At 41.5% G+C, this 18,211-nt stretch overlaps 1 protein-coding gene across 2 annotated transcripts in view; it reads left to right on the forward strand.

Moving 5' to 3' along the window:
- The window catches only part of KIF9 (kinesin family member 9), a 72,406-nt gene that overhangs the window by 50,191 nt on the left and 4,004 nt on the right, over window positions 1-18,211 (forward strand). The window contains exons 10-19 of one of the 2 annotated variants that reach the window (XM_036738957.1): window positions 944-1,021; window positions 6,415-6,483; window positions 7,169-7,273; window positions 8,481-8,536; window positions 9,869-9,959; window positions 10,309-10,442; window positions 11,952-12,143; window positions 14,729-14,943; window positions 16,209-16,385; window positions 17,603-17,718. In XM_036738957.1, the coding sequence (XP_036594852.1) occupies window positions 944-1,021; window positions 6,415-6,483; window positions 7,169-7,273; window positions 8,481-8,536; window positions 9,869-9,959; window positions 10,309-10,442; window positions 11,952-12,143; window positions 14,729-14,943; window positions 16,209-16,385; window positions 17,603-17,718 (1,233 nt within the window). Of the gene's footprint in view, window positions 1-943; window positions 1,022-6,414; window positions 6,484-7,168; window positions 7,274-8,480; window positions 8,537-9,868; window positions 9,960-10,308; window positions 10,443-11,951; window positions 12,144-14,728; window positions 14,944-16,208; window positions 16,386-17,602; window positions 17,724-18,211 lie in introns of both variants that reach the window. The other variant, XM_036738959.1, reaches the window with a different exon arrangement.

Consider the following 18,211-nt stretch of genomic DNA (forward strand, 5'->3'; position numbering starts at 1 on the left):
GTAAGCGTCAAGCTGATTTGGCAAGTTTGAGGCACAATAGTGAGCGGCCATAAAAGAGAGATGGTTTTTCCCTATAAATGCTACTGAACCTACTGGCTTTGCAATCTCCAGATATTAGTTACCCAACTATTGAAACCCTTCTGCCAGAAAGAAATGTTTTCCCAGAAGTTATTCAGGGAGGGAATGAGCAACGTCACCATGTGGGTCCAGTGGCTCCCAGCTTAAGCCTTAGAGATCTAGTGCTTCTGGAAAGCTGCCCCACTTGGGTATTAGCCTTCCATCATTTATTAGACACTAATTACATGCTTTGTAAATGTCTGCTCAGAGATGATCAGCCAGATATAAGCAGACCAATTTAAAAAATGTGTATAAGAACGGTTATGCCATACTTTGTAACTAAATACTGCAGGTTTAGATGAAGGCAAGGAATTGTCTCTAGCCTCAATACCGCCTCCGTTCTTCCCTCCTGTTTCCATTCATTAACACACACCCCTCCCGCCTTACCAAACAGAGATGGCAAGCAAAGTTAAAAATCAGTATTCTTTTCTTTTTGCCATTTTCTTGGGAAAGTAAGGCAAACCTTTATTTGTAAGACAGCTCCACAGCAAAGAATGCATGAATGAAGACTATGATAGCCCACTTAGGCAGGCAGAGTCTACCAGGAGTGGAGAACCTGTGGTCTTGAGGCCACATGTGACTCTCTAGGTCCTGAAGTGTGGCCCTTTGGCTGAAACCGTGGCCTTGAGGCTGCAGGTTCCCCACCCCTGAATCTCTAAGCCTTCCAAGAGCTCTGCCATGCAGATGGGAGCCAGCATCCTTTTGGAGGACCTCCCAGTACGGCAGACAATCAGACTGAACAAGGCTACTCCCTGTTCCCCCAGAGACCTAAGAACTATTTACTAAAGGAAAAGCCACCTCATGATCATGACCATTTGTTTTTCAGCTTTCTTCACTTCGTTTTGCCAGCAGAATGAAACTGATCACAACTGAGCCTGCCGTCAATGAAAAATATGATGCAGAGGTATTTATTTACATCACTTTGGGGATAGCAAAGGTGAAAGGGAAATAATTTTTCCAGAGGCAGGCTGGCATAGAGCTGTGGACAGGGAATCAATACTAAACCTAGGGCCAGTTCTGCCATTCACTAGCCCTGAGAGATTAGAGCAGTCCCTTTATCTCTTTGGAGGGCCACTTCCTCATACGTAAAATCCAGAGGGTATTATACCAGATGGCCCCTGAGATGCCTTCCAGCCCTAAAGTTCTGACTCTGTGAAGGTCCTTGGGACAAAAGACTCAAAGAAGATGGTAGAGTGTAATGGAAATAAGATTGTCAGGGGACTCGGTGGAACTGAGTTCTAATCCTGACCCTGCCACTGATTAAGGGCTTCTGAGCAAGTATTTTCACTTCTGTAAAACAAAGGAGTTGGGCTAGGAGACCTCCAAAACCTGTTCCAAGCTAATCTTCTATTCTCCAAGGCCTCTTTCCGTTCTCACATTCCATTCAATGTCCAATGTTCCAACTTCCCTTACAACTCTGACATTTCATGTTCTATGTTCTCTAAAATCCCTTCCAGTTCTAACATTCGTTGATTCAAGGGGCTTCTTATTGTATTCTTCAGTTTGGTCGCTTACACCACTCACCAGAATATACAACATCCTGAGATGTATGGTGACCAGGTGTACACCATACCAATAAAATGTTTCCGATAGATGACACGCGGGAAGTTTTAAGCTTCTATCTTTCCCATAAATCAAAGACGTGTGTTGTATACATCAGAAAATAAAGTTCAGTACATAGTAGGAGAGCCCTAGGCTAAAAATGACTTTGTGATCATTCTGACCAAAAACACGAAAGCCAAATGCTCTGCAACCATACTTTCTCTCCTTCTCTTTTAATGAAACAAACAAATTAAACTTACTGTATGCAACCCATCGTCATAAGCACTGGAGATAAAAAGAACTTAAGGCCACTTAGGTCAATCTAGTTGGAGAGACAAGAAACATGCACGTTGAATAAAAACTAATAGCATGAGGCACTACTGTGTATTCAAAGCTAAATGAGGGGTGTAGGAACCAAGTGCTATTAGGAGCTCAGTAGAGGGAGAGGTCTCTGGGGACTGGGGTAGTTAAGGAAGGCTTCCCAAAAGAGTTGCTTCAACTGGGCAAAATTCAGATAATTGGAGAGAAAAGTCTCCACCTGGAGGAGAGAAAGTGGTAATTGTGTTACCACAGGCATGAAAGCCCCGGGAAAAGGATAAGGAAATATGTGACTACATTTCATTATTCTACCTGCATTTTAATAATTCTAGATTGTCAGTCACTCAGCCCTTCATTATAATACTCTTTCAACAACAACAACAACCAAAAAAGCCCCAAATTTTGGACTCCCAAATTCAATGAGATTATACTGACTTATAAAGAAAAATATGAAATGATCCCCAAAATAAGACGCTGAATTTGAAATACAATGTTGACTCATTTCCTTAAATCGATGAAAGATACAGAGAAGTAACCGTAGAATGCTATGTCGATTATATGGTGTTTTGATTTTTTTTGCTGCTCCCGACACATTTTCCCTCAAGAAAAAAAAATTTTAAATTTAAAAAAAAAAAGATTTGCTGGCAAGAGGACCCAGCTGCCTGCCTTAATGCAAATTGCAAAAGAACTCTCATACCCAGAATATAGGATGGAAGGCTAATGGAGTGCTAGGAGGGTATGAAGGCCGGTCCCTTCCCCCATCATAGTGGAAAGAGCACTGGACTTAGAGTTAGGACACCTGAGTTAAGTCCTGACTCTGACAATTACTCATTATTTAGCATTTCACCTCTCTGAGATTCAGTTTCCTCATCTGTAAAATGGGGATAATAATATTTGCATTATTTATCTCACAGGGTAGTTGTGAAGGAAGCATTTTATAAATCGTTATTATACAAATGTGAATCATTATTATTGTTTTCCTTGTAGCAAAAACAGAATAAAATCAGACTTTTAAAAATTAAAGCAAAGTAAATATAAAAATAAAATAAAAGAAGATTTTAACTAGAAGAGTCTTGGACAAGTCCTGTATTATGGACCTGAGCACTTCCTTGTTAGAGGTACTCTGCTAGGTACTGTGGGGTGTACAGAAGCATAGTTTCTGCCTTCAGGGAGCTTACCCTCTAGTTGAGATAAGACATATAAAAAGGTAACAGTACCAGGCATTAATGCTGAATAAGTGATATAGTTAGTATTACAGTAGTTTAGAGAAGGGAGGGAAAACTATGGACTGGGAGTGCTCAGAAAGGGCATCTGTGGGGAGGTGGAATTTAAATGAGATCCTGAAGAATCAGAAGCCAAAATGTTACAGATTTAAGAGCTGATGTTCGTGACCTATTGGGCTTCGTACAATTCAACTAATCTTTCCTGGGACTTTGTGGTATATACTCTGGGGAATATAAAGATACATAAGACATGTTCCCTATCTTAATATTGAATTAATTCACACACACACACACACACACAAAAGACCCTTTTCCCTTCCAAACTTCCCTCTTACTGTTGAGGCCAACACGAGGCCAGTCCCTCATGCTCACAATCTAGGAGTCATCCTCAACTCCTATGTCTCGCCCTTCACATCCAATCTGTTGCCAAGTCCTATTTGTGCCATCTCTCAAATAAGCACCTTTCTTGCCTCTGTCTGACACTGCCACCACCCTGGTGCAGACCCTCATCCCCTCACACATGGACTATTTCAATAGCTTGATGTTTGGTCTCCCTGGCTCAAGTCTCTTCCCACCCCGGTCCATCCTCCGCTCCCCGAAGCACAGGTCTGACCACAGCACCCCTCCCCCACTCACTAAATTCCAATGGCTCCCTCTCACTTCCAGGATCAAATACAAAATCCTGCGTGTGACATTCAAAGCCCTTCAATACCTGCCTTGCTCACCATCTTTCTAGTTTTCCTTCACTTTACATCCCTTCAATCCAGTGCCACTGGCTTCTTTATTGTTCCTTAAACAAGACACTCCATCTCCTGACTGAGCATTTTCACTGGCTTTCCCTCATGCCTGGAATGTTCTCCCTCCTCATCTCTGCCTCCTGGCTTCCCTGTATTCTTTCAGATTCCAGCCAAAATCCCACCTTCTACAGGAAGCCTTTGTGGATCCCTCTTAATTCTAGTACTTTCCCTTTGTTGATTACTTCCAGTTTATCCTTTGTAGAACTTGTTTGTAAATGGTTGTTTACATGTTGTATCTCCCATTTGATTGTGAGCTCCCCGAGGGCAGGAACTGTCTATTGCCTTTCTTTGTATCCCCAACATTTAGCACACTGCCTGGCACATAGAAGATGCATCATAAATGTTTATTGACTAACAGAACTTACAGTCTAGTAGAGGGAGGTAAAGCCTGTGCAAAAATAACTGTATTACAAAGTAGTATGTCCTAGGTCCCCAAGAGAAGTTCAAACAGAACACAAGCAGGCCAGACGGGAAAGATCACTTCTGCTGGTGAAGTCAAGGAAGACTCCATAAAGAAAGGGCGTTTCATCTATCTGGACAATGAAGGAAGGGCTTTGGGCAGATGGAGAGAGAGAGAGAGTTGAATTTTCCCATTGCCTCTTCCAGTTTCTAAAATTACGATGTATATGAACCAGGGGTGTGCCCACTATTACTGGCAAGAAATATTGTTAAATATTCAGTGTGAGCATTGTCATTTCAGAAATTGGCAAGCTACATCAGGGCTGGATTTATCAGTTTTTGTTTTGAATTTCGCTATTTAAGAAAGTGACAGAATGAATGTTAATAGTGCAGATTAAACTTAAAAGTGTGTCCTGTGTTTTCAGAGAGCTAGTTGTTAAGTATTTACCACTGGATAGGGCAAATATGGACGTATTCAAGTAAAGGGGTTTTTTTTTTTTCTTGAAAGCTGAAAGTAGCTAAAGGTCAACTAGTAGAGGGTATCTATAGTATGTCCCACTTCTGTGAGAGCTAGAAGAAGGTGAGGATTACTGTAAGAGAAGCTGGATCAATAAAAGATTATTAGCAGGCCAGGAAGAGCCTGTACTATAGAAGGAAGTACCAAGGAGGAGCAATTAGGTAGAGGTTTGAGACTTTAAACCCAGCTTATACAAATGCTGGCTCCTGCAGTGTCAGAAGAGGTGCTTAATAAATGCTAATTGATTGATTGAGGGTAAAATCAAATCCATACTCCCTTGCAGCCAAGATGCTGAAGAGGAAGGTCAATTCTGCCCCACAGGCATGTTTTTAACGACTGTTTTGTAATTGCAAATCGTTTAGTAGCACTAGAAACATATTTTTTTAAGAATGAGTAATACCTGGATCTCGTGTTTAAGACATATTTAGATAAATGCAAATGCATTTTTAAAGAGGTGAAATCATGTCCTGGTTGTTTATTTTTCTATATAACCATAACTTAATGGAATATTAACAGAAGCATTGACCATTTTGTGCAGAGACATTTCAAAGGCAGGGTTTTTTTTTAATGTTAAATGAAGCATAACACATATCATATTTGGAATTGTGACCATGAATTTTAAAGCTTTTAACATCTTCATTATCTGTCTTCTGTATCCATTTTATTGCTCAGTAGAATTGTTTCCTAAGTTAAGCTGCTTATTGCTGTTGGATCTCCCTTTTGGAATTATGTACTCCCTGAGATATTGTTATCTTTGGTAGTGGCAGCACATTTTTTCCAATAACTGTGTTAATGTGCTGTAAAAGGTTGGAAAAGATCAAACATGTGTAGTAAGTGGGGTTTTATTAAATACAGAGCTAGTGGAACTTTTCTAACCTAATACTTGATCCACATTCAAAGCACTGGTACTTTATATCCTCTCTTTTTAGGGACAATTGTTTCCAAACTTAAGGCTGGAAAGGCACTGGAATGATGGTTTAGAAAAGGATTATAACTATATGGTTTTTAGGTTTTCTATACTAGCATTGGGGAGTAATTAGGTGACACAGTGGATAGCATGCTGGGCCTGAAATCAGGAAGACTCCTCTCTTCCTAAGTTCAAATCTGGTCTCAGACACTTACTAGCTGGGCAAATCATTTAACTCTGTTTGCCTCAGTTCCTCATCTGTAAAATGAGTTGGAGAAGGACAAAACACTGCAGCATCTGTGCCAAGAAAACCCTAGATGGGGTCACGAAGAGTCGGACTCAACTGAACGACTAAACAACAACATACTAGCACTAAAAATGTATAAATTGTTTATAGAATCTAGGTACTAATAACCAAACAAGAATTGATAAAATTTTGATTATCAAAGGAAAAAGAGAAGATAGTGATCATTTAGATAAATTCAATTTTTAGATAGTTTAGATAAATTCAATTAATAAGTAATTATTGAGCATTTTCTCTGTGTTCAGAAGGCATTTATCATGGTCTTTTTTCTCCTCTTGATTCCCTGCTAGAGGATGGTGAAGAACCTGGAGAAGGAGTTAATTCTGCTAAAACAGGAACTAGCCATACATGACAGTCTGGTAAAGAACTCTTTGCTTTTGCTCCTCCTGGATCTGCCTGCCTACCCACCTGTGGCCTGCATAGTGACTGATGGGGAACTGCAGGACCGAAGGGAAATCCTCCACTAATCAAGCTTTTTTCATTTCTGTCCTGTTTTCATGTTGTCTGGTCTGTCTTGTCTACCCATCATTCCAAGCATCCAGAGTACCCTCCCTCTTAATGAGGGACTTCTGCCACAGAGTCTCCTCTCCTGACACCAACCGTTCTCATGCTGCCTTAAAGCACTAAATTGAAGACCCTATTTCCCTATTTTTAGCATGGGAAAAGTGCTAGACATGAGTCAGAAAATTTGGTTTCATATTTTGGCTCTGAAACTAAATAATGAGAGGATATTTAATGAGAAATTCACTAGTCTTAGAGATAAAAGACTTAAGTTCAAATCTCAGTTTTGCCAATAACAAATTCTGTGTTCCTGGAGGGCAAGTCATTTAACTTCTGAGCTTCAGTTTCTCCATCTGTCAAATGGAGTTAATACTTGCATTATATCACATCCCAACAGGGGTGCATCCTTGATACAGGCCAAAATTCAAGAATCAGTTCTCTTAAACTGGTAATTCTTCCTTCCCTGTCCCAGCCTAAGTACAGTAAAGTAGTTTATTTGGCTTGAGTTTCATTGTTTCTAATGAAACATTTTTCACTTTTAAGGCCAACCGTGCTATGGTTACCTATGATCCCATGGATGAAGTCCAAATAGCTGAGATTAATTCTCAAGTTCGCAGGTATCTGGAAGGATCTTTGGAAGAAATTGACGTGAGTAGCATTTTCACAGAGTTCCTTGGAGGCCGGAGCATTTTATTCACAAGCTGCCTGGCTAATAGATGGATTTGGGGCATTCCCTATACATTCTGTGGGAAGTTAGACCACATTGTTGTAACGTCTGTTGTCTTAACCGCTGCTCCAATGGAGGGGTTAATTGCAGTAAAAGTGGTGAGTTCCCCAGGCAGTATGGTTCCCCTCCTGTGTATGCTTGTATCAGTGTTTGAAAGGTTCTTCCAAAATCCCTTGCTATATATTTGAATTTCCTGGAAGTTGCAAGCCGTCCCAGGTAAAACACAGGTTCTTTTAGGCTATGGAACCTTTAGAAAAACAATGTATTTTGGTTGGAAGAGGTGGGGGAGTGACAATTACATGAGGCCTGGCATAGGAAATAATGGTTCTTAGACAGTTTTTAAGACTATTTTGAAAAGCTAGGTCAGTATATATGTTACAATATACAAACATTAAATCTCCAAAGATGACTCAACCAAGGGCAAGGAAAAACTCAAATCAGGCCTTAAAAAATGAAGTTAAGTTTAAACCCTATCATTAGATTAAAAGAAGCAATATAAAAATAATTGCATTAAATTAACATTCTCTTTAAACAATGAAATTTTTAAAATTAATTTCATTCTTCTTTATTCATTATTTGTTAACTGAAGGGCATTTTAATTTTTTTCTGTTTCTTAACTCATGAAAAAAGTGTTTTAACTATTATTTTTAAGACATAAATTAACTTTTCCTTTACACCTAGGCAGGGCATATCTGCCAAACTGGAGAAAGGCTATGTTCTTTTTGTGAATGACCAGGGGAGCCAATGGATTTGTTTCATTTAACATACATCTTTTTAGGGTAGCATTTGGCTTCGTAGGATAAATGATATCTAAAGCCTTAAAGCACCAGTCTCACTGAACTTTCTTGTGGAGTCCAAGAGTCAATTCTACTTTGACTGTGTATTAGCATACATAGGATTGCATTTTTCAGTCCTGAATTCAGGTCCATTTTAAAAAATAGATCCATTTGCATCTATTTGTAGTTTTAAAAAAAAATCTGTGTTGAGGTCTACATCTATGTAATATATAACTCCAAATAATTTACAATTTAGCAAAAGGAACCAAATTTCTTTCATAAAGATATAGCCTATGGCCCCAATATAGCCCAGTAAGTGTAGGTAACCTCTGTGTTGTTGTCTCTTCCTCAGATCATTAACCTCCGACAGATCCAGGAGGTGTTTAATCAGTTCAAAGTGGTTTTAAGGTAATAATGACCTTCTCCCCAACTGTAGAGCATTGAGGTGGGAGTGAGGGTACCTGGCTCCTCTTCTGGGCTCTGTTACTAAGCTGTTAAAGCAGCTTGGAATTTAATTGTACTCTGTGTATCAGTTTTCCAAAAACAATGTTTAACCCTGAGACATATTTTGATTAATGCTTTGAGCTCATTGAACAATTGAACATTTATTAAGTTCCTATTAGATGGGAGATACTGTACTGGTTGCCATAGGCAATGCAAAGGCGAAAAAGAGATTGTCCTTGACATCAAAGGGTTTTACATCTATGGAAGGTACTATAACGGGTCGTTTATTTCATATCATTTATTCATTCAAAAATATTTATGGTAGGGTATAATTTTCCTTACAATGGGATCTTTTCCTTTTGAGCACTGAAAACTTTTTTATTTAACCATTTTTGACTAAAAAAAAACTTTCTGAAGGTTGTTACGTATGCAAGGAAGGCCTTATTTTGGGGAAAAGGATGAGATGTTTGGAAATGACTGTGATATAAGAACAAAAGATATCAATAAAACTTGTATGTATTACATGCTTCCTTACCTTTTTAAAGAAACCAAGGGCACTGAACACAATTTAATAACTTCTTAAAGACTCAGAATCATCAGATCATTACTGTGAACATCAGTTGTGTCACCCAGTTCTGTAATACAGTGATATATTCACTTGCTAATAAGGTCTGTGGGGCTGCTTGCCCTTATACTAAATGGCCCTGAACTGCTGGTCTTTTGGGTTCTCACTCTGCTTCTGTGTCTGTCCTCTCCCTCAATTCCTGTCATTCCTTTTCTGCTGTCCATGGTACAAGCCTATTAACTCTCCACCACCACTATTACCTTTAGCATTTACTGTTTCACGAGTCATAGACACATGGAGTTATACAGCTAAAAGGGACCAGAGTTCATCTGTTAACGGTCTGCACAGAGTTGAGAAACCAGATAAACTTTTTTGGAATCTTAATATGTACAGTCAGAGTGAAAAGGCTCACATCAAGGAGCTACATTCCTGGACTTGTGGGGGCTATTTCAACCATGGAAAGACCTTCACTTATTTACAGTTTTGTAGCTATTCCAAATGATTATCTCCTAATAAATGAGTTACTATTATAGTATTCACATAATGGAAATACAGCCTCAGTATTACAAGGTATCTAAAGTTAAGTGACAGCAAAGAGTTCTTTCTTCTGGATTTTTTATTTTTTACTTCAGAATTCTGACTTGCTTAGATAAATGCTCAACATTTTCAGCTTGACCACCAGAGAAAAATTGCTCGTTCACTCAGTAACTAATGTCATTCTCTCTCCAAAGCCAACAAGAACAAGAAGTGGAGGCCAACTTACGTAGAAAATACACCTTGATAAACAAGAATGACTATGTGACCATTACCGCCGTCCAGAAGGTAGGGGTTTGCAGGGCTTTTCTAGACTGGAACTCCTGCTTGGGATTCTCCATCACCAGACCTTTTACAAAGAAAGTGGCTTGCATTGGGGCAGAACTAGTGATAAAATAGGTAAGAGTAAGATCCACTTTGGATTCCCACCAGGAGCCCACACCCTATTAAGAATTCATCTGAAAACAGGCATCAGTGATTAATTTCTCCAGCAGGCCTACTCAGGGGCTAAGGATTGAAGGGTTTATGGCTATGAACTCAACTAACCATCAGGCCTAATCTTTGGGCAGAGAGGAATCCAGTCAATCATGGGATGGAATTCTAATCTTTGCCTGTCTTTGGGATTGTCCTCATTCAGGCCGGACTGGTTGATGTGGAAGGCCACACAGTAGGAGAGACAGATGGACAAGGGTTTGGGCTTGGTATTGCACCTTTCTCTGCTAAGCCTGGGAAGAAAGGCAAGTTCAAGAAGTCATTCAGAGATTTAGCTGGGTGAGTCACCTCACAAGGCTACTACTTATTCTTGCCTGTCCATATTGGACCTTTTCACTGTTGTTAAACCTATTGATTGACTTGTTCTCATAAGGAAGAAAATCATTGTAATTAGCCTAGTTTCCCGCATTAACTGAGGTTCCTTGTGGCTCTCTGAAAGAGCTAATTCACCTTCAACAGAATCTTTAGAGTATGTTCTGAGGCCGTCTAGTTCAGTCAGTCCCCTGCCTGATGGATGAATCTCTTCTATAACATTTCTATGAGGTTATCATCTAGTCTTTACTTGAAAAAATGCTAGCAACAAATAACTCATTATTTCATGGGCAACTAATTTCATTATTGGAGAGCTCTTGCTGTTAGGAAATTCTTCCTTGTAATAAGATGAAATTTGCTTCCCTGCAATTTCCATCCTAAAGGAGCAATATGTACTCAGGGAGTAATTCATTAGATATATTAAAGACCATATCCTTACCATCAAAAAACTTCCATTCCAAAAGAGATGGAAAAAGAAACATAGACATACTAACATGGGGAAAGCACTTTGTCAGATAGAAAACAAACAACAAACAAATAAAACCCAGTATCCAGGCCAATTCAAGGGTTGGGGTGCAGGGACTTGTCTTGCATGGTCATTGTGGCCTCTGGTTCATTTCATCTAGGAGCCTTCTATCCTCCAGATTTCTTCCTATCTTGTCTCACAGTTGAAAATCACAAGATCAGAATTTTATGAGTATGATTCTGTGTTCTATTGTCTTTACTTCAACTGACCGATTGTCATAATTCTCACCTGGGAGACAAGATAAGGGAGAAAGCTGGAGGATAGGAGGCTCCTAGATGAATTGAGCTGGAGACCACAATGACCATGCAAGACAAGTCCCTCCATGTCTAACTCTCGAATCAACATGAGTTCTTTTCTTTGCATCTGACAAAATGTATTCCACAAATAGGTATTTCCATATTATTTTTTCTAAATGCATACTAATAGAAGAGAAACAAGGAAGGAAAAATTAGAAAACAAAGGCTTCTTTGTATTAAGAAAGTGGAGGTGTGACAGGGCCAGTCATTCCTAAGCAGAGCAGTTGGAGAGGCTTATTCCATTACCCAAAGGCAGGGCCCAAGCCCTCAGCTCTTGTGCTTTGACCCAGGTGTGAATGGAAAGGCCACCTGTCATGGGGATCTAGGGCTTGAGAGAGGAGACAATTCTGCAAACTGCCCCCCCAAAAAATAAAATTCAACCCAATAACTACAAGCCTTTAAAAACTTAAGTAAAGATTTCTTCAGAGCTATCATTAGCTCCTTTGAAAATGTTTAAGTTAAAGGTTAATGTACCAGGACTAACAGATAAGCAATCTTCCTTTTACTATAGAAAGATTTTTCTCTTTCCTCTCACTATAGGAAGAGGTGGCAAAGGCTAATAATTTCTGCCCTGCCACAGCATCTGTAATAACAGCAGGGTTCTGTCAGGGACAAGACATCCAGGATTCTCACTCTGTGTCCTTTTTTCAGAAGTTTGGCCAAGAAGGAAGGCCTTCTCAGCCCTGTGAGTGGGAAGGATATAGATAGTCTTTCCACATCAAGGACTCAACTGTTATCACCCTCCAAGGAAGTAGATGTCAAGGATGTACCCTCACGTGATCGGGAAGCTTCCAGCAGTGAACCTGTTGCATCAGATTCCCCCAAGGAAGATTCCCGTACCACTAGGTGATCTCCTTTAAAGTATATCTCGTTTCAGAGGCAAGGGATAAGGACCAAAGCTAATGTGCATTTATTAAGCACCTACCATGTGCAAAGTACCACGTTAAGCACAGGGAATACAAAAAAAGACCCAAAATACTCCCTGATCTCAAAGAGCTCACAATCTAATAGGGGACAGCACATGTACATACCAGATCTATAGTATAAATAGAAGGTGGCATCAGAATGTGGGCACTAGGGCAAGCAGTGAGAGCAGGGAAGGAGTAGAACTGAGAAATGCCTCCTGGAGAAAGGTAGGCTTTAGAGCTAAACCTTGAAGGAAGCCAGAGAAACCACGAGGTGGAAGGAGGTGAGGGGAGCAGAACATTCCAGACACAGCACACAGTCATGTTCCTGGACAGGGTGTGTGAGGAACAGCAAGTAAGCCAATGTAGCTGGATGAGAGAGTGTCTAGAGGGGAGGAAAAGGTAAGCAGCCTGGAAGGGTAGGAAGGGAATGGAAGTAAAGGGCTTTAAATGCCAAACAGAGGATTTTATATTTGATCCTACAAGTAATAAGGAGGCCCTGGAGTTTATTAAGGTAGGGTATATGGTCAGACTTGGGCTTTAAAAAATCACTTTGTCAGGGCAGCGAAAATCACTTTGTTGGGGCAGGTGGGTAGCACAGTGAATAGAGCACTGGCCCTGGAGTGAAGAGGACCTGAGTTCAAATCCAGTCTCAGGCATATACTAGCTGTGTGACCTTGGGCAAATCACTTTACCCCAATTGCCTTGCCTTCCCTCCTCCAAAAAAAAAATCACTTTGTCAGCTGAAGTGGAAGATGGCTCGAGTGAAGGAGAGACTTGAGGCAGGTAGATTAATTATAAAGCCATTGTTGGGACGAGAAGTGAGATGATGAGGACCTTTACTGGGGATGCATACAAGAGATGTTGTGAAGGTAGAAATAACAGGATTTTGCAATATATTAGATATACTGGATGAGTAGGAGAGGAATGACCCCAAAGCAGACTTGGGAAGAGAGGAAAGAGAAATTCTGATTTGGATGTGTTGAGTTTGAGATACCCATGAGACATCCAGTTTGAGATGTCCAAAGGGCAGCTGGTAATGCAAAATTGGAGAGATTGGGACTAGACAGAGAGATAACATAGCGCAGAGGATCACCTGCACAGACAAGACAATCAGATCCACAGGAGCTATTGAGATTTCCGAGAGAGATAGTATAGAGGAAAGAGAAGAGGGCCCAGGACAGAGCCTTGAGGGATACCCACAATTAGTGAGCGAAACCTGGATGAAGATCCAGTGAAGTAGAGTGAGAAGGAATGGTCAGAGAGGTAGAAGAACCAGGAGAGAAAAGTGTCACAAAAACCTAGTAAATGCCCACAAGAAGAGAGAAGTCAGCAGTATCAAGTCAAAAAGGATGAGGGTTTTTAAAATGCCATTTGATTTGGCAATTGAGAGATCATTGATCACTTTGGAGAGGGCAGTTTTAGTTGAATGATGAGGTTGAAGCCAAATTGCAGAGAAGCAAGTGAGAGAAATGGAGATACCCTGTATAGATGGTTTTCTCAGGAATTTAGCCAAGAAGGGGAGGGGAGGCGTAGCATTCCAGTAATGGTGGTCAGAGCAAGTGAGGGTTTTTTAAGGGTGGGGGAGACACGGGTCTATTTGTTGTAGCAAAAGTATAAAAGGACAAGCAAATAGAGATTGGAGAGAAAATGGGGAGTGAGAGTAGGGGCAATCTGCTAGAGAAGATGAAGGGGACAGGATCAAGTATCATAGTAAGGAGAAAGGCCACCTCTTCATCCTAGGCAAGAGTGAATGAGAACATAGTGGGGGAAGATGCCCAAGTGAGATGAAAAGGGGAGGAGGGAAAAAGAAGGAGCTCGAAGTAAATGGGCTCCATTTTGTTTTCAGTAAAATATGAGATGAGGTCCTTATCTGAGAGAGTGGGGAGAATGATTTCTGCGGGAGACATGAGAAGGAATGAGAAGGTTTGGAATGGCCACTGTCTTGACTACAAAAGCTAATAGATCAGGGAAATATAAAAGAATTACCTTGCTTCCCTGAGATTACCTAACATAAATTTGTAACAGACCCAGGCAGCAGAGTTTTGTGATTTTTTTTTACAGCTCTATTCAGCATTATGTGAATAGAAGCAAAGGTGATGGATGGTGGAAGTAATCCAAAGCTGGGGTTTAGCTAGATGGAACTGACAATAAGACATAGAACAAGGGATTTGAGTGTAGAGAATGGTGTTGAGTTCAGCTGGTTTACCGAAGAGTCAAGATAGGAGAGAGAGGAGAAAGTAGTCTGTGCGAGCCCAGAAAAGAATTGAGGAGTAGAGGGATTGGAGGTCATGGTAAGGACCTAGGACAGGGTTAGGGGTTATAAGGCCCGGGGAAGATGGAGTGATAAAAGATTATGATCACACAAAGGAATTTCAGATTTCATGAACAAAGAAATTAACACTTTGTCCTCTTGTTCTTAGCAAGGAGCAGTGGGGCCATGACCACAGATAATCCAAGAGTTGAAAATGAGTCTACTATATCAAGATCGTCTTTTAATATTTTCCTTTCTTGTTGGTTTCCCAGACCTGGCACTCCTCCTCCTAAACCATCAGCTTTTGAGGAGTTTAAAAATGAACGTGGCAGTGAGATCAACCGGATCTTCAAGCAGAACAAAACCATCCTGAATGACCGGAGGAAGAAAGCCAGTGAGACTGCCCAGCGGATTAATTCTATCAAGAGAGAAATTGACACCACGAAGGAGGCATTGGATGCACAGAAAACTTTCCGGGAAGAGCAAGGTAATAAAGGGAAGGGTTCCCTAGAGTTCAAGAAAAAGACCTGGGCAAGTGGAAGTCAAGTATGAATAGTGAGGGCCTTCACATCCCCTTAAAGGGGGCTCTCTTGAGAGACCTGGCTGGGTCTGTGGTTTCAGCTCACCAGGCAGAATGGGCTGGGGGAGGTACTCTTGGCTCTTAGTTCCAAATAGCAGGTTGGTCTAAACCAAGGGAAGATCAAGATTCTCAGAAGAAAAATTCAGGCTTACCATAGGAAAAAAAGTCAGGCCCCATGCTGATGGATTCTTTCTCTTGTTCCTATTTTCACCCAGGTTCTTGATTAGTTCTTGAGTGCTGCATAGCCTACAGTCCCTTGTCTTGTATTTCTCATCTCATTATCTCTATGGCTGACACCACAATGGCACTGTCAAGCCCCAGTACTGATGCTATTTCACAAGTGAACTCCTGGGTCTGTTTTATCCTGGGATCCTGATAAGACCCTGTGAAGTCACATGATCAGGGCTTTCTGTTGGTGGGAAATTAGCTCCTGCCTAGAGCCACCTGAACCCCATTGCTCCTCACTTCTTCTCTAATGAGTAGTAAGTAGACTGAAAGTCCCCTGTCATCTCTGGTCACAGGAGCCAGGTTTATTAGATGTGAGCAGGAGTCCCTGCCCATGACTCACTACCTACATCTTCTCCTCATCTTGGGGCAGTCAATTTGCACCAAGTCTCTCAGACACCTTTCCAGGTTACAGGACTGAACTGGGGACCATTTGATATTTGTTTAGTGGGGATTCCTAATTCATTCCAATTACCCTACTGTGGACTACCTGTAAGTAGAAGAAAAAAACTGAGCTCAAGGCTAGGTGAAAGGTTGCTGTCTAATGAAATCTAGTGACTGGAAATAAGGATCTCCTAAAGCAGTTAGTAAGCATTACTTGAGTACAAGAATTGTCATGGGCCCTTAGTACTAAGGGGCAGCCATGGCCTAATAACAAGGATGCAGGATTTGGAGTCCCAGTCCAGAGTTCAGATCTAGGCTTTGCTACTTAACTACTTCACCTGGGTCAAGTTACTTTCTCTTCTAAGGGTCCCATTTTCCCCTTTGTAAAATTAGATAATGTCTATGGTCCTTTTCAGCTCCAAATCCTATGATCCTATGCTGTCTTTAAGATCATGAAAGAGTCTTTCTAGGCAGCAACTTAGGTCAAGAGCTCTGCCGTTTAGAGGGCATGAACCCAACTTCACTCTGTGAGTTTCCCTCATCCTCCAATCTTCAACCTGCAGGGGAATATGAGAATAAAGGGCTGATGATCATTGATGAAGAGGAATTCTTACTGATTCTGAAACTGAAGGAACTGAAGAAGCAGTACCGGGAGGAATACCAAGACCTGCGGGACCTCAAGGCTGAAATTCAGTACTGCCAGCATCTGGTGGACCAGTGTCGCCAACGATTGCTCACAGGTAAGTGGCCTTCTGTTGGCAAGTCAGCCTCTCTACCAGCAGGCTGTGCTCAAGGGCACCAACCCAGAAAAACTAATATAACCTGATTAAAGGGCCAAGTCCTTAGGATGGGGAGGAAGAGCTGCTAATGTTCAGGTCAGCTGACAGGGTCTTAAAGTCAGCATACAAAAATGCTCTTATTCCTTTAGGATGTGGGAAAGAAGTTTTTCAGGTATGAAGTTCTTCAGTCAAACTGGATAGAGTCATAGGGCAACTAGCTATTAATGGGCAAAAAGATCAGCCATGCCCAAAGTGGACTTTAAAAAGCCAGACAACTCTTTTTCAGGAGGCCATCAAGACAGCCAACTCGCTCTTAGGAATGCTTCTAGCAGAAAAACCCTATTGCGGGACCTAGAATCTACCCCAAATTCCACATCGTGGGTGATTTTTATCCTTAAAATGTCACTTATACACTGCGGTATATGGTACTTCTCCCACTCTGGAGTGCTCTGGACTTATCTCTAAGGTATCAGACCCAATTTGCTGTGGATGTTGAGGCAAGTGTTAATACTTAATTACTCCTTTAGGAGGCATGAGGACATTCTCCAAGTGTGAAGGTATGAAGAAGTTCTTCATTCCAACCTGATAGAATAATAAGGGGCTACTCTCAGCTGGCTGAAGGATAGAGAGCCTGACAGCCTTTAAAAAACAAACTACTCTCATAGGAGTGGGTCTGGATGTCCAGCTCTTAGGAGCACTTCTAACAGAATTCTGCAAGGTGGAGAAGGGAGGTTCTTTTCTTCCCCCCACCCCCACCCATGCATAGAGATCCATCTATGAGACAGCCAAGCCAGTAAGAGCAGTGGAGGTCACCCTGACAGTTGGTCAGGAATTGCCTGCACATACAATGGAAAGAGCCTTGTCATCAGACCTTTCATTGAACCTGACTTTAGTTGCATTCATGCCCCCAGCCTGTTTTCTCATTTGTAAAATAAGAATACCACTTGCATTGCCTAATCCAAAGAGTTGTTTTGAGGAAGGTATTGTGTAAACCTTGAAGTGCTGGGGACATAATGCCGGGCCTCCAAAGAAAGAATGTATTTGGAGCACCTCACAAATTTAAAAGCCCTGTATAAATGTTAGTTAGGATTGGTCTTGTGATTATCGTTATGGGGAGAAGTCAGTGCTGTGCAGACCCACAAGACTCTCTTCTCATGGTGCCGTCTTCCTCCTTTCAGAGTTTGATATCTGGTACAACGAATCCTTCCTCATCCCCGAGGATACGCCAGCTCCTCTGAAGGCTAAGGGTAGCATCAAACTAGGCTTGCTACCCCTGAGCAAACTCACATCACTGGTAAGGTAAATGGGGGTCAGCTTGTGAAGCTGGCATGGAGTGGGACTCCAGGCAGCCTCAAGGGTAGAACCCAGCCTTAGCTCCCCATCTCTCCCGACAGAACTGAGCTCATTTAGTCAGGGCAATGCTAGCCAAAGAGAAGGAGCCGATGGCTTTCTTCAACATCTGTGCCCTGACTATTGAGGGAAAGACTGGTAGAAAAGGTCATCTGGCTGAAATTTCACCCTCCTTCAGGCCCAAAGTAGTTCCAAGACTAGCTAGAAGATGGGTAGTCCCACTCCGGCAGTTTAGGAGGCACTAGTAGCATGGTCTGTAGAGTCTTCACTGAGATACTTCTAAGTCAGTCCAAACCATCCCGATGTTGGAAATAGTGCTACCAACATCCCTGCCACCACCACCACCTCTGCTGCCCTACAGGAGAGGAAAAGCCAGTTCACCCTCCACCTTCACTGCCCCCTGTGCAGAATGGGCCACCTCCAGAAAGGCTACAATC

The sequence above is a fragment of the Trichosurus vulpecula genome, chromosome 9 (genome assembly GCF_011100635.1).
Source record: "Trichosurus vulpecula isolate mTriVul1 chromosome 9, mTriVul1.pri, whole genome shotgun sequence".
Lineage (NCBI taxonomy): Eukaryota > Metazoa > Chordata > Mammalia > Diprotodontia > Phalangeridae > Trichosurus > Trichosurus vulpecula.